This window comes from Osmerus eperlanus, chromosome 6 (assembly GCF_963692335.1).
Source record: "Osmerus eperlanus chromosome 6, fOsmEpe2.1, whole genome shotgun sequence".
Classification (NCBI taxonomy): domain Eukaryota; kingdom Metazoa; phylum Chordata; class Actinopteri; order Osmeriformes; family Osmeridae; genus Osmerus; species Osmerus eperlanus.
The window spans coordinates 21,862,369-21,880,626 of record NC_085023.1 but is presented as its reverse complement, the minus strand read 5'-3'; the positions used below and the strand labels follow the sequence as shown (position 1 = coordinate 21,880,626).

The following is an 18,258-nucleotide window of genomic DNA, read 5'->3' as shown; positions in this document are numbered from 1 at the left end:
ATGATTTCCTGTTCTCCAAGACACCCTTTAAGAGCATATCATTAATCACAGACACTTTCTCGAAAGTAGGAGAGCTAAATTCTTTCATACTCAGCATAGAACACTAAGTCAGTACCTGTCCTAAACTGTCTGTGCCCACTGGGGAAATAGTCATGTCATTCCATGTCTGGAAAAAGTGGGTGCTTTTGAGTCCAATATTTCATACAGAAAAATGTCAACAGACATTTTCTCAACTTTTCTTGCATTTAAACAGGAAGTTCTCCTCATAAAGGTTTCTGTGCGATCTTGGGGATCTCCGGAGCTGGATAGCTGAGGTTTGGACAGGAAGCACCCCCATCTGTGGCCAGGAATAGTTGTTGTGTTCTCTTTACACAGGAAGGAGCAAAAATGTGTTTTTGCCATAAGCTCAGCTTCTTTACAAGCACGGCACCGGTTCATACGGAAAGTTGTAACTCTGTAGAACAGTGTGTTTAACCACGTCTGGTTGTCTCGTGTGTTTTTATACGACTGACCTGGATCATTAGCGCAATTTGTTTTCAATAGAGATCAAAGTGGGTCGGCTCTCCTGTTGACCTGTATGCGTCGTTGTAAAGAACCATAAGTCACATGCTTTGTTGTCGCAGGCTGACTGAAGGTATGTTTCACCTTTCAGCTCAACACCAACGGCTTTGTTGCCACGGCCAAGCCGAGCAGTGAAGCGACATACCTGGGCAAGATGCCGGCTGGGTTCGGCATGATCGCAGCTCTGCATGGAGACCTGGACACGAGTGACGGGGTGGGCAAGGTGTACTTCCGCCAGGACGCCAGCGTGTCCACCCTGCAGCAGGCAGCAGACCACATCAACAGGGCCTTCCCAGAGGATGATGAGGTAGAGCCCACCCACGTCCTGGTGGTGACCTGGGCAGACGTGGCCTCCTACCAGCCCCACAGCAGAGGAGACAGCCTGGACAGCTTGGACAAGGAGGTGAGCTCATCTGGACTGGTGTGCGATCGTCAGACAGTGATATTCCGAATCGTGACCTACAACTTACAGAACGTGTTATCTCTTTTCCCGTTAACATCTTGTCGCACAGAGAAACACCTTCCAGCTGGTGATTGCTTCCTTGGAGAGGGCGTCTTTTACCATCCTTCTCTACCCGAGGAAAGGGCTGCAGTTTGTCTCCACGCCAGTGAGGGGCAGTAGTGAGATCCTGCAGGCCGGCTTCAGTAAGGGCCTGGTGAGCTCCTTCCTGTTCAGCAGGCAGGGTCCGTACTACCGCACCACCACAAACCACGAGACGTCTGTCAGGGCTCTAGCTGAGTAAGCGTATTGTCTCTGCCACATTTTGTCTCTTGCGCTTCCAAACTCATCGCACTTTTCATCGTCTTTCAATGACTCTCTCCCTCTGTCTCTCCAGGGAGACAAACTCCGGCCAGCGAGGTGTTTGGGTGTACGAGATGGGCACCTCTCCGTATTTCACAGACGTGGCCCCAGGCGAGGTGACAGACCTGCCCACGGAGGGCTCTCCGCACCCTGGCCAGGAGGGCCACGTCGGGGGCCAGATCCCCATCCACACTGTCCAGTTCCAGCCCCACTACCAGCCAGAAGACCCCCAGGTGGTGATTGTGGACGACGGAGGAGACATCAATGTTGACGGTGAGAGTTGAACAGTACGGGGCAACCCACGTCAAGGACCAAAGTGTCATTTCGGCCTCATTGTTTTAGATTTTTCTTCTGATGAACCTATTTCCAAGTTCCCCCCCAGAAACGTAACAATCGCCATCACCCCCTCTCGCCTCACAGTCTTCTCCTACAACTCCGAGACATGTGCGAACAACAGGAAGAAGTGCTCCACCTTTGCAGACTGTAAGGACTATGCCAGCGGTTACTGCTGCCATTGCAGGCCTGGCTTCTACGGCAACGGTGTTCAGTGTGTGGCAGAGGGTGTGTTCTCACACTTCCTGTTTACCCTTTAACATGTACCGTTCTCTTCGATGTTGCCAAGAGGATACTTCTATGTTGCGCTTGCTGAGTCTTGCTCTGCTCTGCAGGGAAGCCCCAGAGGATGAACGGTAAAGTGAACGGGAGGGTGTTCGTGGGAAACAATCCGTCACCCATGGAGTTCAGCAGCAACGACCTGCACTCGTACGTGGTGGCCAACGAGGGACGAGCCTATGTAGCCATCAGCACCATCCCTGCCAGCCTGGGGCCTTCTCTGCAGCCCCTGTCCGCCCTGGGAGGGGTCATAGGCTGGGCCTTCGCCCTGCAGCAGCCCGGCTTCAAGAACGGCTTCAGCATCATCGGTGAGAGGGAGAGAGGCAGGGGGGGAGAGGGAGAGAGAGAGGGAGAGTGAGGGGAGAGGGAGAGAGAGAGAGAGAGAGAGGGAGGAGGGAGAGTGGGGGGAGAGGGAGAGAGAGAGAGGGAGGGAGAGAGAGTGGGGGGATAGAGAGAGAGTGAGGGAGAGAGAGAGAGAGAGAGAGGGAGAGAGAGTGGGGGGATAGAGAGAGAGAGAGAGAGAGAGAGAGAGAGAGAGAGAGAGAGAGAGAGAGAGAGAGAGAGAGAGAGAGAGAGAGAGAGAGAGAGAGAGAGAAAGAAAGAGGGAGAGAGAGTAGGGGGAGAGAGAGGTAGAGAGAGAGGTAGAGAGAGAGGGAGAGAGAGCGGGAGAGAGAGTAGGGGGGGAGAGAGAGAGAGGTAGAGAGAGAGGGAGAGAGAGAGAGAGAGAGAGGGAGAGAGAGAGAGAGCGAGGGCGGGAGGCCCATGTTGTTTAACAGCACAGTACGTTGTAGAGGTCTTTCTGTGAAGCTTCCTTGGTTTACTACTTTCCCATTCCTTTATTCACATTGTGCAAAAAAATGATGAGTCATTGTATTCATCCGGCCTGGATGAAGAGTCACACAGCTGTTTCAGATCTCACAACCCTGCAGCTGCGTGGGCCCAGCTGCTCCCAGTCCAGGAACAGTATCTATCTTCCCCAAAACTCCCCTCAGATCACCTCAGCACAGACAGGGGCCGATGAGACACAGTTCGCCCGGTGCCAGGAATGTTTACAAGAGTCTTGACCTCCCTTATGACCTCCCTCTCCCTCTCTGTCAAGGTGGGGAATTCACTCGACAGGCTGAGGTGACCTTCTTGCCTGGCAACGAGAAGCTGACCATCAGGCAGGAGTTCAAAGGCATCGATGAGCACGACCACCTGGTGGTCAGCACTTCCCTGGAGGGCCGCGTGCCAGAGGTTCCCCAGGGCGCCTCGGTGCAGATAGAGCCCTACTCGGAGATCTACCAGTACAGCAGCAACAGTAAGTCCACCGGGCCGGTCCTGGAAGTGCCGTGATCATGGAATGTCCTGAGACAAAGCGTGATCTGTTGTTTTCAATTCAAGGCTGGATTTCTGAAAACCACTTGGCCACACCACAAACAGGGCTGAAAGTCGACATAGTTTTGTTGTTGAGGCACACATATATTTGGTGACATCTGAGGTTGTGTAGATAAAACAGAGAATCTGGCCGTGGCCCATTGCTGCATGTCCTCCCCTCTCTCTTTCTCCTTGCCTTTCCTGTCACACTTTACTTCCAAACTGTCCAATAAAGCATGAAAAACTCTCACAAATATATCTACCCCCCCCCCCGCCCCTCCGCCCCAAAATAAACTGAGAATCCACATCCAATGTAAACAGGTTAGTCACAGCTGTGACCTGCTGGCTAACCCTGGCGTCCTGTCCCGCAGTGATCACATCGTCCTCCACCAGAGACTACGTGGTGAGTCAGAACGGTGTCCCCTCGGAGACCAAGACCTACCAGTGGAGGCAGACCATTACCTTCCAGAGTTGTGCCCACGACGAAGCCTCCAGCGCCTCGCTGCCCTCTCAGATGCTGCGGGTCGAGCAGATCTTCGTCATGTATGACATCCCAAACCAGCTAATTCGCTACGCCATGACCAATAAGATTGGAGATGTCAATGGTGAGGTCACGCGGCCAGTTCTCAGTCTCAGACTTCCTGTCTCAGTCTTGGTCTGATGTCACTTCCTTCTTGATTTGAAAAAACAGAATCCCCTCCTGATTGAGACCCCTAGCGGTGTGGATTTTTGGGGGGATAATTAGAGGAATGATAGTGGTTGTTGAGTATGATGGGATGGTATTGACTTGTTGGTTTTGAAATGTTGTCTTTGCAATAAAGGGTGTGTTGTTGTGTTCAGGGGGTGGCCTGCCAGTGGAGAACCCTTGTTTCACGGGAAGACACGGCTGTGACACCAACGCTGTGTGCCGGCCGGGACAGGGGAACCTGTTCACCTGCGAGTGCAGTGCTGGCTTCATCGGGGATGGCCGGACGTGCCATGGTACAAACGCAAAACGTCTACACTAACACAAAGGTTTTTGAAATGGAATGAGTTATGTGCCAAGCGGTTACAACTAGGTGCGTCTTCAAGCATTCCCTACCAGGATAGATGGAGTATTTTTGGATTTAACCCGTGAAGGAGTAGCGTCACAAATATGTGATCGCAGACATCCCAAGTCTTCCGGAAGGTCCGGGAGTCTCCCGCATTTCAATAGCGGCTCCCTGACGCCCGCAAATGCTCTACAATCTCCCGGAAATCGGGGATTTTGTATTTCGAGTGAGCAAGAAACGGTCTAATGGTCATTTCTTGTAGAGATAGGAGCATATCGCGCGTCGTGATTGCGTCTGGGGGGGGGGGGTACGTGCAGGTTGAGGGGGTACATCATGCGTGCAGGTTGAGGGGGTACATCATGCGTCTGGGGGGGGGGGGGGGGGGTTGGAATGTCTGTGATCGTTCGAATGTGGGTCCCACAGCGTAACATCACAAATATGTGATTCGAACATTCAAAATGAATTGAATATTTTCCGAAAACTATGCGATAAACGCTTTAGTATGGTAAATACATTACATGGTAGTAGCATTGCTACAAGTTTAATGCTAGGTAACTTAGCCCGGCAGCTATCTAAGCTAGCTAGCTACCATTTCTAAAAAAATTACTTACGCTGTGGGGACCGTTGGAAATATTTAGAACTCACTAATCTAAAGTCAAGAATAGACTTGTATTTTGACTATAAATGGAGGAGACATTGATTGTCCATGACCCTACTCTTCCCCTCCGAGTCAATTTAAGTCTGCATCCGTTTGAAGCCATAGTTTAATATCCTGTCAGCATTCCTGCTAATCCCTTCCTTCCTGGGGAACTGGTCGCTTGTCACAGAACAGTCTTGGTTGAGAGGCCACCCTGTAAACAGAAGCCCTCTCCATTAAGGGGGCGGTCCCACAACAATAATTCAGCCAGAGGTTGAGACGGACACCAGAGTCTCTACGCGACCAGGGACTTTGGCTCTTGTGTCTGGGGACTGTTGAGGAAGTGGTCCCAGGCACAGGCGTAGAAACAAGGATGTTTCACAGACACAGGAAAGACGCTATCTGGAACCATTCGTAATTAGGAAACCCGATTAAGTTCTACTGTCTGATCCTCAGTCGTTATCTGATGAGGGAAGACGCTGAAACGCCTTTGATTGTCAGATCGGGAGACAAAGGCAGAATCAGGACTCACAGACTCTGACAGTATCAGGACTCACAGACTCTGACAGTATCAGGACTCACAGACTCTGACAGTATCAGGACTCACAGACTCTGACAGTATCAGGACTCACAGACTCTGACAGTATCAGGACTCACAGACTCTGACATCATGCTGATGACTGCTGTGACAGAGAGGGATGTTTAGGCTGTGTTGTTCTTCCAGACATTGACGAGTGCAGGGAAACGCCCCAGATCTGTGGCCTCCACGCCATCTGCAACAACCATCCCGGAACCTTCCGCTGCGAGTGCCTGGACGGCTACCAGTTTGCCAGCGATGGACAGACATGCATTGGTGTGTACAGAGCTGTCTGTGTACAGAACACTTTCGTCAGAGCATGAGTAAAAACAAAACACACTGTTTAATGTCTACATGCCCATGTGGTCAGGCTGTGATCCTCTTTCGGTAAACAATGCCATCTGTCAGCAAATAAAAACACATGAGATCACGTCTGGTCACCTTTCAGAACATTTACATTTAGTCATTTAGCAGACGCTCTTATCCAGAGCGACTTACAGTAAGTACAGGGACATTCCCCCCGAGGCAAGTAGGGTGAAGTGTCTTGCCGAGGACACAACGTAATTGTCAGGGCCTGGAATCGAACCGGCAACCTTATTAATAGCCCGATTCCCTAACCGCTAAGCCATCTGACCCCATCTAGACCCAGAACAGACAACGTGAGGGTTGTGATTCATCTGAGAGTGTCTTTATTGATTCCTCCAGAGGTGAACCGCCCAGTGGACCACTGCTCCGATGAAAGCCACAACTGCGACATCCATGAGCGGGCTCGCTGCAGCTACACCGGAGGCTCTGCCTTCATCTGTTCCTGCCTGCCAGGCTTCGTAGGAGATGGACGCAACTGTCAAGGTACAGCTGGAACCATCTGACCTGCATTTAGACAGCGGACCAGACATCTATCACACATATAGTGTTTGAGACAGTGGAGGATTCTCAGTCTTGATCGTGATAACCTCAGATTACCAGTCCTGTAGGTGTCTGTTGTTAGGGCATTAATGACGTGATTGGTTAACCACCTGGTGGAGCTCAGCTCTGAGGTATGTGAGTCATCTGCTGAGGTTAAACAGGAGGACGTAAAAGAGCAGATGAGTATGACATCTGCCTGGCCCTGCTGACAGACACACAGAGCTGTCCAACAGACACCAACAGGACTCACATTTTCCGTCCTCTCGACACCCGCTGCGTGTTCCTCAAACACAGGGGCCTATTGGGGATGTTTTACAGGGTTTGTTTCAGGGGCAAGGATTTAAAAACACTCATAAAAAGGCACTAGCTAAATGATGAGGCGTTATTAGAAACAAGATTATATTTACTTTGCCTTTCCCTCCTTCCCTCCTTCCCTCCTTCCGTCATTCCCTCCCTCCCTCCCTCCCTCTTCTTTCCCTCTCCCTCCTCTCCCTGCCTCCGTCCTCTGGTCTGCCCTCTCCCCCTTGTTCCTCCGGGCCTGAAGACGTGGATGAGTGCCAGCCCGGCAGGTGTCATCAGGACGCTGAGTGCTACAACACCCAGGGATCCTTCACCTGCCACTGCAGGCCAGGTTTCTACGGCGATGGATTCTACTGCACCTCAGGTGAGTCCTGGAGTACCTGAGTGTGTGTTTGAGATTCAGGTCGTCCCGCAAAGAACTGGGTCCCGCAACCTCAGATATGTCGATTGAGTTATAGTGGAAAAGTAATTGAGTCCAGACACAACACCAGCCCCATGGAGTCCACATCAGCATCTGTCTGCAACACCAGAGGCAGTCAAATCAAATCAAATTCTATACAAATACAGTGTGACTACTGTGTTTCAGATTTCTAGCTGTTCAGGTTTTCTGTTAGTGTCGCTACTGTGTTGAAGGTTTTGTATTGTTAGTTTTGATCCTACAAAAGGAAAGTCCAGATTGGTTTCAGTCCCAGTGTTGTTTATTCCTGTTTGGATTTGAGCTCCTTGCTAAAGCCTGATGGTGCCAGCTGGAATGTGCTTTCTTTTCCAAGAATGGTGGAGAAGGAAATTGTCATGTCCTGTAGTGGGGAGAGACAATGTGTGTGTTTTTTTATGTGGTCAACAGTTAGTTCTGATGGAAAAGTCTTTGAGTTAGCCTTTTGGTGGAAACTTCTGCACGAACAATAAAGTACAGGTTCATTTATTATCAACTCAGTCCTGCAGTGTATGTTTTTGAATACAAATGTGTCTGATTTTTTTTATTCTCTTCCTGCAGAGAGGACAAAAACCCAGTGTGAGACCCACAGAGACAGACTTCTGGGCTCTACTGAGTTTGGCCCCCGAGGGCCACGCCCTGTCCCTGGCCAGTACGTCCCCACCTGCGGTCCCCAAGGAGCCTACGAAGACACCCAGTGTCACGGCAGCACGGGACACTGCTGGTGTGTGAACCGCAACGGGCAGGAGATCCCAGGGACGCGGACTGGACCTGGCAGCCGACCTATGTGTGAGCAAACCAGACCTCCTGTCCCTGAACGAGCTACCGTGCAGCATCATTGTAGGGCTTAGTTCTTGAGCAATCACCTTTCACTCTTGTGTTGGTCTGTGTGTAGGCATTGACCAAGAGGTCATTCCCCCTCCGGTGAGACCCACTACTAGGCCTGATGTGTACCCTCTGCCCCCGGGAACACATCTTCTGTTTGCCCAGAGTGGGAGGATTGAGTTTGTCCCTCTGGAGGGGTATGACATGAAGAAGAGTGAGTCCAAGGCCGTCCTCCACCTACCAGTAAGTCCTCATTCACTTCTACTTTTACCATGAGGTTAGGATAGCGGTGACTCGGAAGTCCTGACGCAATCTCTTAAGATTTTAGAGGTTTTCATTTTGTTTAGGTGGCATTTAAATCTTTTGTGTGGTTTAATTTGTCTTACTTTTTCCGTTGAAACAAGACGTCATTGTTCCTGTTTGTGTCTTCCTTTCCACTTTAGTCACAAGTCATGAGAGTTCTGCAGAAGAAAACTTCTCTCTTGCTCAACGACTTGTTTACATTTTTAAGAGCTATAGTTAAACAATTTCAGGGTGATATAGATCCTGTTTGGTACATTGTCATTATTTGTTTGTGGGTCTGCTTTTGAGTAAAGCTAAATATTGATATGATATCTCCACAAGTTAAGCTCAGGACACTATTACCAGGGCATGTGACATCATTTGGAAAATCGATTGAGACTTTAGATTCAGGAAATGTTTTAGTTTTACACATCATCAGTTTGGCATGTAGGATCATTTAATTTCTCTACTAGCACTTAGCAGCATGTGGTGTTGGTTACCATCTGCTACTGAAGGCTGGGGCAATATCACAGCCACATGTTGACATTTTTACTCTTAATTGTTAACATCAGTGTAGCATCGTCTAAATCACACTATTTCTTCACAACCAGATTTTCAAAGTAGCAGTTTCCTGCCAACGCACTTGGTTTCAAGTTCTTATATTTTCAGCCTTTTTTCTTGATTTAAAGCCTCAGGTCCCTGACCACTGCTCTCAGAAGGAACTGTTCTTCAGATGTTCACGGTTACTTGACTTCTCTCGCAGGAGAAGATAATCATTGGGGTGGCGTACGACTGCGTGGAGAAGATGGTGTACTGGACAGACATCACAACCCCCTCCATCAGCAAGGCCAGCCTGCAGGGGGGAGAACCCATTCAAGTCATCAGATCAGGTGGGGTCAGAGGTCAGGGGTCAAGGGTCAGAGTTCACCTTTGCTCCAATCACACATCTGTTTCTCATGGCAGTTCTCTTAAGAGCTGGATCACCTGTGACCCTGGAAAGCATCCCTTTGATGCTCAGTAACGCCATTCTTACGAAGACAACTGCTTCATTGGTTGCAGGGGGGAAATGTATCACAGTCAAATCTTCTGTCTCGTGTTGCTCCTCCACAGATCTGGAGAGCCCGGAGGGGATTGCAATAGACCACTTGAGCCGGACGCTGTTTTGGACCGACTCTATGAAGGACCGGATCGAGGTGGCGTCCCTGGACGGGACTCAGAGACGTGTCCTGGTCGACACTGAGCTGGTGAACCCCCGGGCCATCATTGCTGACCCCACCAAGGGGTGAGCCTGGTGCCTCCTCCTGCTCTGCTCTGTGGGAATGGGCACGATTCCCCATCTGATCCGCATTGCTTTTCGGGAATGTGGGACCCGATTACTGAAGCCTGGCCTGTTAACAACAATGAGCTCAGCCGTTTTACTGAAGACTTTGTCTGTTTTTAATCCCTTTAAACACTTCAGATTTTGTCCAATCTGTTATAAACTGTAACTGGTCTCATCAATAGAAACCTGTACTGGGCTGACTGGAACCGGGAGGCCCCCAAAATTGAGACCTCTTACATGGATGGGACCAACAGGAGGGTCCTGGTGAAGGATGGTCTGGGCCTGCCCAATGGTCTGACCTTTGACACCCAGAGCTCTCTGCTGTGCTGGACTGATGCAGGTAGGCTGCGTTCAAATGGTGACAATCTTCCGTTGGGACGTGCCGTGGTCGAGGGTTGTGATCGGATGTGATTGTCTTCAGGCACGCATAAGATGGAGTGTATCGACCCAGGCCAGAGTGACCGGAGAAAGGTCATGGAAGGCCTTCAGTACCCCTTTGGAATGACCTCTTATGGAAAGAACATCTACTATACTGACTGGAAAAGGTAGGGTAAAGACACAAACCACAACTTCCTCTTCCCCGGCAGGAATTTCACTCTTTGACTCATTGAATTTGAGACTGTTATGAATATTTCCGCTCCATTTTTAAGTCTTAACTACAGGGCAACAGTAGTCTCACAAGTCCTAGGTGTCACAGAATGAACTCCAGAGTATTTGGTTCAGTCTGTGATGCCAGGAGTAGAATTGGTGAAGGTGTTACCTAAACAGGAAGGGAGGGGTGCTGGGAGGGGGATGGGGTCAGAGGTCAGATGAACTCCACAGACTTCACTCCTGCTGCATGAGCAGCATGAGGGCTCTACCACCCCCCCCCCCCCCCCCCTCAGAGTGGGGCCCTGTTTCTCCAGAATGTCCACATGCCATCTATGTGTGTTTGCCATTGAGAAGGGGAGGGTGCCTGGGGGTTGGGAACGGGGGTCAGGGAACCTATTTGAAAAGTGGCAGCTGCTTGCAATTTGTAAGACTCTTATGTGGCTGTGATTGGGTTGTTCAGGGCCTCTCTTCAGATCTCACCAGGGGCACAGCTCTGCCGGAGGGGGCTGGAAGGGGGCTGTGGACTAGTGGGGCATTGGACCACAGGATAAACTATCTCAATAAACTTAACAACTGTGCTGCACTCCCCCCTTCCCTTACTGTTCCCACGCTTCTCATCAGGGGGCTGTTTATTGCACATCATCACCGCTAACTTTCCACACAGAGTATTCATCACAGCTATCACTGCTAACTTTCCACACACAGTATTCAACACAGCTATCACCGCTAACTTTCCACACAGAGTATTCAACACAGCTATCACTGCTAACTTTCCACACAGAGTATTCAACACAGCTCTCACCGCTAACTTTCCACACAGAGTATTCATCACAGCTCTCACCGCTAACGTTCCACACAGAGTATTCATCACAGCTATCACAGCTAACTTTCCACACAGAGTATTCAACACAGCTCTCACCGCTAACTTTCCACACAGAGTATTCATCACAGCTCTCACCGCTAACGTTCCACACAGAGTATTCATCACAGCTATCACAGCTAACTTTCCACACAGAGTATTCAACACAGCTCTCACCGCTAACGTTCCACACAGAGTATTCAACACAGCTATCACCGCTAACGTTCCACACAGTGTATTCATCACAGCTATCACAGCTAACGTTCCACACAGTGTATTCATCACAGCTATCATGCTGTAGCTAACCTTTCCCCCTCCAGTTGGGAAATCCCAGACTGTTAAGTGAGAGTTTGTGTTTGTGTCAGGGATGGAGTGATCGCTGTGGACCGGAACACTGGCAGGGAGACGGATGAGTTCCAGCCTCAGAAGCGAACCCGCTTGTACGGGATCACAACAGCCTACGCACAATGTCCATCGGGTGTGTAGTTTTTTTTTATCAGCCCTGTGTGACCAGTTCTGGTTAAGTCTCCCGTAAATTGTAGCGAGGGTAAGTATTCAGTGTCAGGGCCGAAGATAAGAAAAGGAAAATAAGAACTTACAACAGTAAAACACAAAACGTCACCCCTGTTCTGGGACATCCTCTAAATAATTCCATGAACTAGTGTGACCCTTGCATAGTTTGGGGTCACCTTTAGGAAGCCAGGTGTGGGTGTTCCTCAGTTCTGTAACTTCAGTGACAGTGCAAACACTCAGCCCTCTGACCTCTCTGGCCCTGGTTATGCCTTTACACAGAACAGAGTGAGATTTCTGACATGCTCTTCAATCTGAAAGCAACAGGAAGCCTAGTCAAGATGAAGTGGGGGGAACACTAAGGTTACTGTTGCGCATTAGAGGGCAATGGACTTCCAAACAGCACCCTGTCTCTGGGTAAGATTACATAAATCCAGAGAATGTTGAGGCCCGGAGGCCCTCTGACATCTGGGATGTGCTGTGTGTCGTCTCCAAATACTGTGAAACTGAGAAAAAGGCTGTTGCCCTCAGATGATGTTTGTTAGTGATGTCTCAAGAGATCATTTACACAAACCAATCACATACCAGTTCACAATATTTACCATACTGAACATGAAAGGAATGCTTGACAGCAATATTAATTATGTATACTGTCTTTCTCTGAGTTTTTTTTAACGTGTATTATTTCTGTCATCAGGACAAAACTACTGTACCGTGAACAATGGAGGTTGCACGCATCTCTGCTTAGCCACACCTTTAGGGCGCTCCTGCATGTGTCCGAAAAACACTGTGGGCGTGAGCTGTGTGGAGAGAGAGGGGAGGTACTGAGGTACAAGAGCTCTGAGTGACCTCAAATGTCCAATCTGATGTTGAGTCAGGCTACCACTTGTTCTAAACTATAGCTGTTAAAAAACTTCACTGAAATCCTACTGTGCATTTTATGACAACAAAAAACACAACTTTTTTCCATTATCCCTTTATAGTTTTGGGGGGAATTGTTCATACTGAATACATATTTATCAATACATTTATATGTGCTGACATTTTGAATATCTTGAATATCTCAAGGAATAAATTGAATGTGAAGTTAGTTAAATCAAACACTCATCTCCTAGCTTTGTGATGTTGGCATATGCAACTCATTCCATAATTCGGATTGAAGTATAATAGTGAAAATTGCTAAAGAATTGACTGTATTGGAGGGGAAGATAAGTTTACATTCTGTGCAGCTATCCAATAAAAAAAACTTTTTTAACAATGGCGTGAAATTATTTTTTCAGACAGTGCTGTCTCAGTGATTGGAATTTAAGAAGAAACGACGCCATCTTGTGGCATTTGTGCTTTATTGCTAATGTCGTTTTGAAGGTTTTCCGCTATTACACTAGAGTTCGCTGTCCACTCAGTTTGCTTGCTTCGTGCCAAACGAAATGTCGGAGCTGTCATTTCTGTCTGGACGGCGACAAAGGGAAAAAAGAAAACAGCTTTTATGTCAGCTGTGCTAAAGAGGGCTAGTTGTTCCAATCTGCCGAAATGTTTCTAATAATGTTAACGAAAAACATACTCCTGCTAAAGCAAGCCCCAGTGGAAATGTTAAGGAAAAAATCTGTTGAGATCATCTCTTTGTGTGTAGCCTTGAGTGATTGACAGGACAGCGCTGAATAACTCAACGAGAGACGGATGACGAAATGGAACCATGGGATCAGTTTCAGCGGAAGATCATTTCAATCCAGTATTTTCAAATCCCGGTACAGCTGTCCTCGTAATGATATTGTGTTGAAGTCCAAGTTTGCATGTTTCACTACTGTGTTACTTGTGTAATCGGGAATCCATTAAACGTATATTTCAAAGCAGCATGCGTTCACAAATAAATGTATTTATGCCTTGTATTAATATACAAGCTTCCTTTTTATGTTTAATAATTCTTATCCGTGGGTTTACACCCACAAAGGGGGACACTGCTGACGTAGGATGAGTGATTTGCGAGTAATTGAATCTCTTGAAAGAAAATGTTTGATTGATAGGGGCTTAGCCGTTTTGATCCAATAGAATCACAAAGCAGGCTTTTGGGGGCGTGAATGTGTACTTCGGTACGTCTCTTTCCCAGTGACTGAATCGCTGGCTGAAGCTACCTGGAGTCGCGTTGAACAGGTCAGGTATGCCAGAAATCTGCTCCGTAGATCTTAAAGTGACAACATGACAATTTGGAGGTTTCACTGAGTTTAACACATTGAATCTTGATATCTGTATTTGCTAGACGTCATTCGTTGCCAGCTTTAGTCGCCTAGCTAGATCGCTAGCTAGCATTATGCGGCGGTGGGACAGTGTTTGACAGCTGATACTGTGTGACAGGCTATACAGTAACGCGGGTTGGAAAATGGTCCCTTAACTCAATTGCTGCTCAGTGCACAAGACGCTGTTGCCGGGTACTGTGCTGTGCCTGCTAGTTTGCAAACTACGTTCGTTATTTGTATATTATCGAGTCTGGAAGCTGAAGGTTTTTTGTCTATACTAGCTAACTAGCAACACTAGCTACACGCATCATTCTGTTTACACGCCACCTAACGTTAGCTAACGTAACCCGTTAGCTTGCTGCCCGGTTAGCTAGTCAAAACAATCACAAAGCCCATTGTAACGTTGTGTGTGAAGCAAGTGCGTGTGTAGAGATGTGGACATCAATACAGTTCGCTAGCTACCATAATTAAGTTAGGTAAGTGTATTTAATAGTTAATGTATGTTCTTTACAGGATCGTGTTGGAGCTGTGCACGAGCTGGATGATATGATTTCGCATCGGTCCTTCCAAGTTCCAACTGAGCAGCGCTCGCTCTGCCGAGTGATGCCGACTACAGAGAGATGAAGCAATTCAATGGATTACTGACGTAAAAATAGGAATCGTCTGTGATTTTCACTTTGGTTGACTGTGGGGCGATTTGAACTTCCCCCAGTTTACCCTTTTCCTTCGATGAGGACTGATCTGATCCACCTAACATTACCCCCCCTGTGCCTGGAGAAATTTCCGACATGGCCAATCCACACTTGGCCAATCTGTCATTTGCCTGGGAGAACTACATGGACTGCAGACTGCAGGGAGCTGATCTACAGGTAAATGCCATGGCTGAAGTAATTAGACCTGTATGGGTTCTCAAGTTTCAGGTAAGGTGACAGTCCAATCGCCTGTTTCCATAAAGGAAGAGGCTTGCTAGATATCAGGTGGATTTATAGTCAATGGCAGTCTCTTTCCAGATCAGCGTTAAGACATGATGGTATATTTTTCCATTAAAGTCTCAAGATTTATGGATTACCTACACTGTTGCCAGGATGTCCTGTAAAACTGCTGTACAGGGATTCTTTTTACAGCCCCAGGCTGTAGATATTATAAACGTGGGTGGAATTACTGGAGTGCACTTAGGTCTGTCACAAGTATATTAAACAACAGTGTGTGAGTGTGTGTGCAGGCAGTGTGTGTGTAGACTGTGTGTGTGGGTGTTAACAGAGTAATCTCACTGTATTCGGTTGCACTCAAAGCCGCATGAGTGAGAGCTACAGCAGAGTACTGCAGAGCTGTTTAGGCGGGTGTCAACCATAGTTCGAAGTGCTGTCCAGTCCGGCGCTGAAGTTTGTGCTTGGCTACGTCGGTTAATTCTCACTGATTACAGGGAGCTGTCTTGGGAGATGAGAGTTGACCTCTTGCTGCAACCCTGCCCACTGGTTCCTCCCCCCCCCCACACACACACACACACACACACACACACACACACACACACACACACACACACACACACACACACACACACACACACACACACACACACACACACACACACACACACACACACAGCCAGCCAGCCACTGCAGCCAGATCACGGGATTCAGATTAGTGTCTCTACGCTAGTCAGGATGGGGATTCAACAGCAGATTCAACAGCCATCTGGCCTAGACGCCAGTCCTTAACCTAGGGGGCCTTTAGGGTTTATGGGTATTTTATGAGGGTGGGATGTGAATGAGGCACATGATGACACACAGGCCCACCAGTGTTAAGATCCTCAAACGGGATCCTAGGACTGGTTGCCTTGTCAGTTTTTGTGTTGTTTATTGTAGCCAGTCTTACCTGCCTGCTGCAGCTTGTGTCCTCCCAGTACGCTGGTCCTCACCAGCCTCATGGTTCCTGCTATGTATGCTTGCGGCCAGGCTTCTGTCAACAAACAGACTGCATTTCGCTTCCTCCTTGACACAGGGTGAGAACGACTACTCGCATCTCTCGTTTCTATGGCGACGCTGACGCCTCCACAGCAAGATGGAAGCAGCTGTTTTGTGCTTCTCTGGTTTAAAAAGGTCTTATTTCTGTGTTTATTTGTTTTCGTATTGTGGCTAAAGTGCTCTGTCTAAATGTACGTTTCATTTGTGGAACTGTTCTGCTCCTTTGGTTCCTCCTCTGTCGGACATAAAACAAGACAGATCTGTTTCCCTTGTTAGTGTGCCTGTTATGGGGCTGCCTCTTCAGCCTTGTGATGGCTTCACTACAGTCAGTCTTTAATACGTAACTGAAGCACTCTGCTTCCAGTCAGTGGACCATGTCCCTGCACGACCGACACTTGTGATTGTTACACTAATGTGTATCACTCACTCGCGCAATGTCACAGATGGAGGGAACTTCCTTGCCAGGTAGGACAGCAGAGGTTTATCATCTAGAGTCTCTGGCAGAGGGCCAAACTCAAAGGTCAGGTTTTGTGGCCTAACGTGATTCTTCAGTAAACCTCAAAGTGAAAGTCTCATGCTAAAGAAAGGAGGATCTGTTAGTTATACTCCAACAATTGTCAGACCACAGCAGTAAATCACCTCTTGCTGTTTTAGAAGCAGATTTTCTTAATAAATCCTGGATTGATATTAAATTAATTTGGCTGTTCTACTGTACAGGCTGTTTGTGTGACTGATTACACTTTCTACTCACCAAGAGAGCGGACTGGTCTTACAAATGTAAGTTTTTAAACTGTACACATCTGACAGGACCTGTCACACCGTTTGTCACGGTGTGACAAACCTGACAAATAATACACGACCGTGTATTATTATAATATATATACAGTACCAAAAGTCCAAAAGTTTGGACACATATGTTTGCTGCTTTGTGGCTTGCTTTCTACGGGGACTTTTGAGGTTCATGTTGTTTAAGTGTAACTTGTTTAACTACATTCTCTTACGGTTCTTGCCTTTGGAACTTATTTGTTTTTTCACAATGTATGCTTCATGTTTTGGCTACCCGCAATGTTTGGGGCTATCTCGTTGTTATGATCAGTGACCTATGCACTTTTACATTACATTTACATTTAGTCATTTAGCAGACGCTCTTATCCAGAGCGACTTACAGTAAGTACAGGGACATTCCCCACGAGGCAAGTAGGATGAAGTGCCTTGCCCAAGGACACAACGTCATTTGGTTGGCATGGCCGGGAATCAAACTAGCAACCTTCTGATTACTAGCCCGATTCCCTAACCACTCAGCCATCTGACTTTTGTAAAGCTCTTTCTTTGAAGTCGCTTTGGATGAAAGTGTCTGCTAAATTAATAAATGTAAATGTATATTTCGCATTATGCGCGTCCGTTTGACCGGCCGTTCGGGAAATCTCTCGACTCCCGACAGCCAGTCCGACCCTGGTGTGAACAGATAGCTAGATGTAGTGTTCTTTACCAGTGGTCTAATTCCTGTTGTGTCGGTACCTTATTATTAAAACGTCTCTGCTGAAGACAACACGATAAGAGGGGCGACATTATCACTGGTGATAGACCAGCTGTCAGAGAGGGGGGCGAACGAGGCTCGCTGCAACACTGACTCTGTTCCCTAAGCTGTCTAGTTTACTGTCTCCTATCAGGGCTGTTCACAGCCTTCCCACATCCATCGCCCGGACGCTCGCCAAGCGCCGCCACACTCCATTTACTACCAAGTGGATATTGACGTGCAGCTAAATGCTGAACGGTATGGCAGAAACACTCTCGTTTCCGTGAGACTGCAGTGTAGCCTAACTCCTGAGAAGCCAGTGAACTGCAGCACTTACTGTGCTCTGAGTAAAACACACTGAATCAAGGAGGAGTGGAAGCTAAGTGGCTCTGCTGACTTGGCAGGCTGGTCCTTGTCTCAGGCAGGCTGGTCCTTGTCTCAGGCAGGCTGGTCCTTGTCTCAGGCAGGCTGGTCCATGTCTCAGGCAGGCTGGTCCTTGTCTCAGGCAGGCTGGTCCTTGTCTCAGGCAGGCTGGTCCTTGTCTCAGGCAGGCTGGTCCTTGTCTCAGGCAGGCTGGTCCTTGTCTCAGGCAGGCTGGTCCTTGTCTCAGGCAGGCTGGTCCTTGTCTCAGGCAGGCTGGTCCTTGTCTCAGGCAGGCTGGTCCTTGTCTCAGGCAGGCTGGTCCTTGTCTCAGGCAGGCTGGTCCATGTCTCAGGCAGGCTGGTCCATGTCTCAGGCAGGCTGGTCCTTGTCTCAGGCAGGCTGGTCCTTGTCTCAGGCAGGCTGGTCCTTGTCTCAGGCAGGCTGGTCCTTGTCTCAGGCAGGCTGGTCCATGTCTCAGGCAGGCTGGTCCTTGTCTCAGGCAGGCTGGTCCTTGTCTCAGGCAGGCTGGTCCTTGTCTCAGGCAGGCTGGTCCTTGTCTCAGGCAGGCTGGTCCTTGTCTC

General features: G+C 48.4%; 2 protein-coding genes across 2 annotated transcripts in view; both read left to right on the top strand.

Annotated features, from left to right (window-relative positions):
• Window positions 1-12,856, top strand: part of nid1a (nidogen 1a) — a 14,114-nt gene extending 1,258 nt beyond the window's left edge. The window contains exons 2-20 of the mRNA XM_062464398.1: window positions 653-964; window positions 1,074-1,300; window positions 1,398-1,636; window positions 1,784-1,924; window positions 2,032-2,283; window positions 3,075-3,275; window positions 3,703-3,936; window positions 4,172-4,312; window positions 5,724-5,852; window positions 6,282-6,425; window positions 7,027-7,146; window positions 7,777-8,004; window positions 8,111-8,283; window positions 9,086-9,212; window positions 9,433-9,604; window positions 9,826-9,983; window positions 10,065-10,188; window positions 11,459-11,571; window positions 12,301-12,856. Of these exons, the coding sequence (XP_062320382.1) occupies window positions 653-964; window positions 1,074-1,300; window positions 1,398-1,636; window positions 1,784-1,924; window positions 2,032-2,283; window positions 3,075-3,275; window positions 3,703-3,936; window positions 4,172-4,312; window positions 5,724-5,852; window positions 6,282-6,425; window positions 7,027-7,146; window positions 7,777-8,004; window positions 8,111-8,283; window positions 9,086-9,212; window positions 9,433-9,604; window positions 9,826-9,983; window positions 10,065-10,188; window positions 11,459-11,571; window positions 12,301-12,431 (3,366 nt within the window). The 3' untranslated portion in view covers window positions 12,432-12,856. The remainder of the gene's footprint in view (window positions 1-652; window positions 965-1,073; window positions 1,301-1,397; window positions 1,637-1,783; window positions 1,925-2,031; window positions 2,284-3,074; window positions 3,276-3,702; window positions 3,937-4,171; window positions 4,313-5,723; window positions 5,853-6,281; window positions 6,426-7,026; window positions 7,147-7,776; window positions 8,005-8,110; window positions 8,284-9,085; window positions 9,213-9,432; window positions 9,605-9,825; window positions 9,984-10,064; window positions 10,189-11,458; window positions 11,572-12,300) is intronic.
• A 767-nt stretch (window positions 12,857-13,623) lies between these two features.
• The window catches only part of lyst (lysosomal trafficking regulator), a 60,224-nt gene continuing 55,589 nt past the window's right edge, over window positions 13,624-18,258 (top strand). Inside the window, exons 1-2 of the mRNA XM_062464553.1 lie at window positions 13,624-13,751; window positions 14,348-14,703. Coding sequence (XP_062320537.1) covers window positions 14,623-14,703 — 81 coding nt within the window. The 5' untranslated portion in view covers window positions 13,624-13,751; window positions 14,348-14,622. The remainder of the gene's footprint in view (window positions 13,752-14,347; window positions 14,704-18,258) is intronic.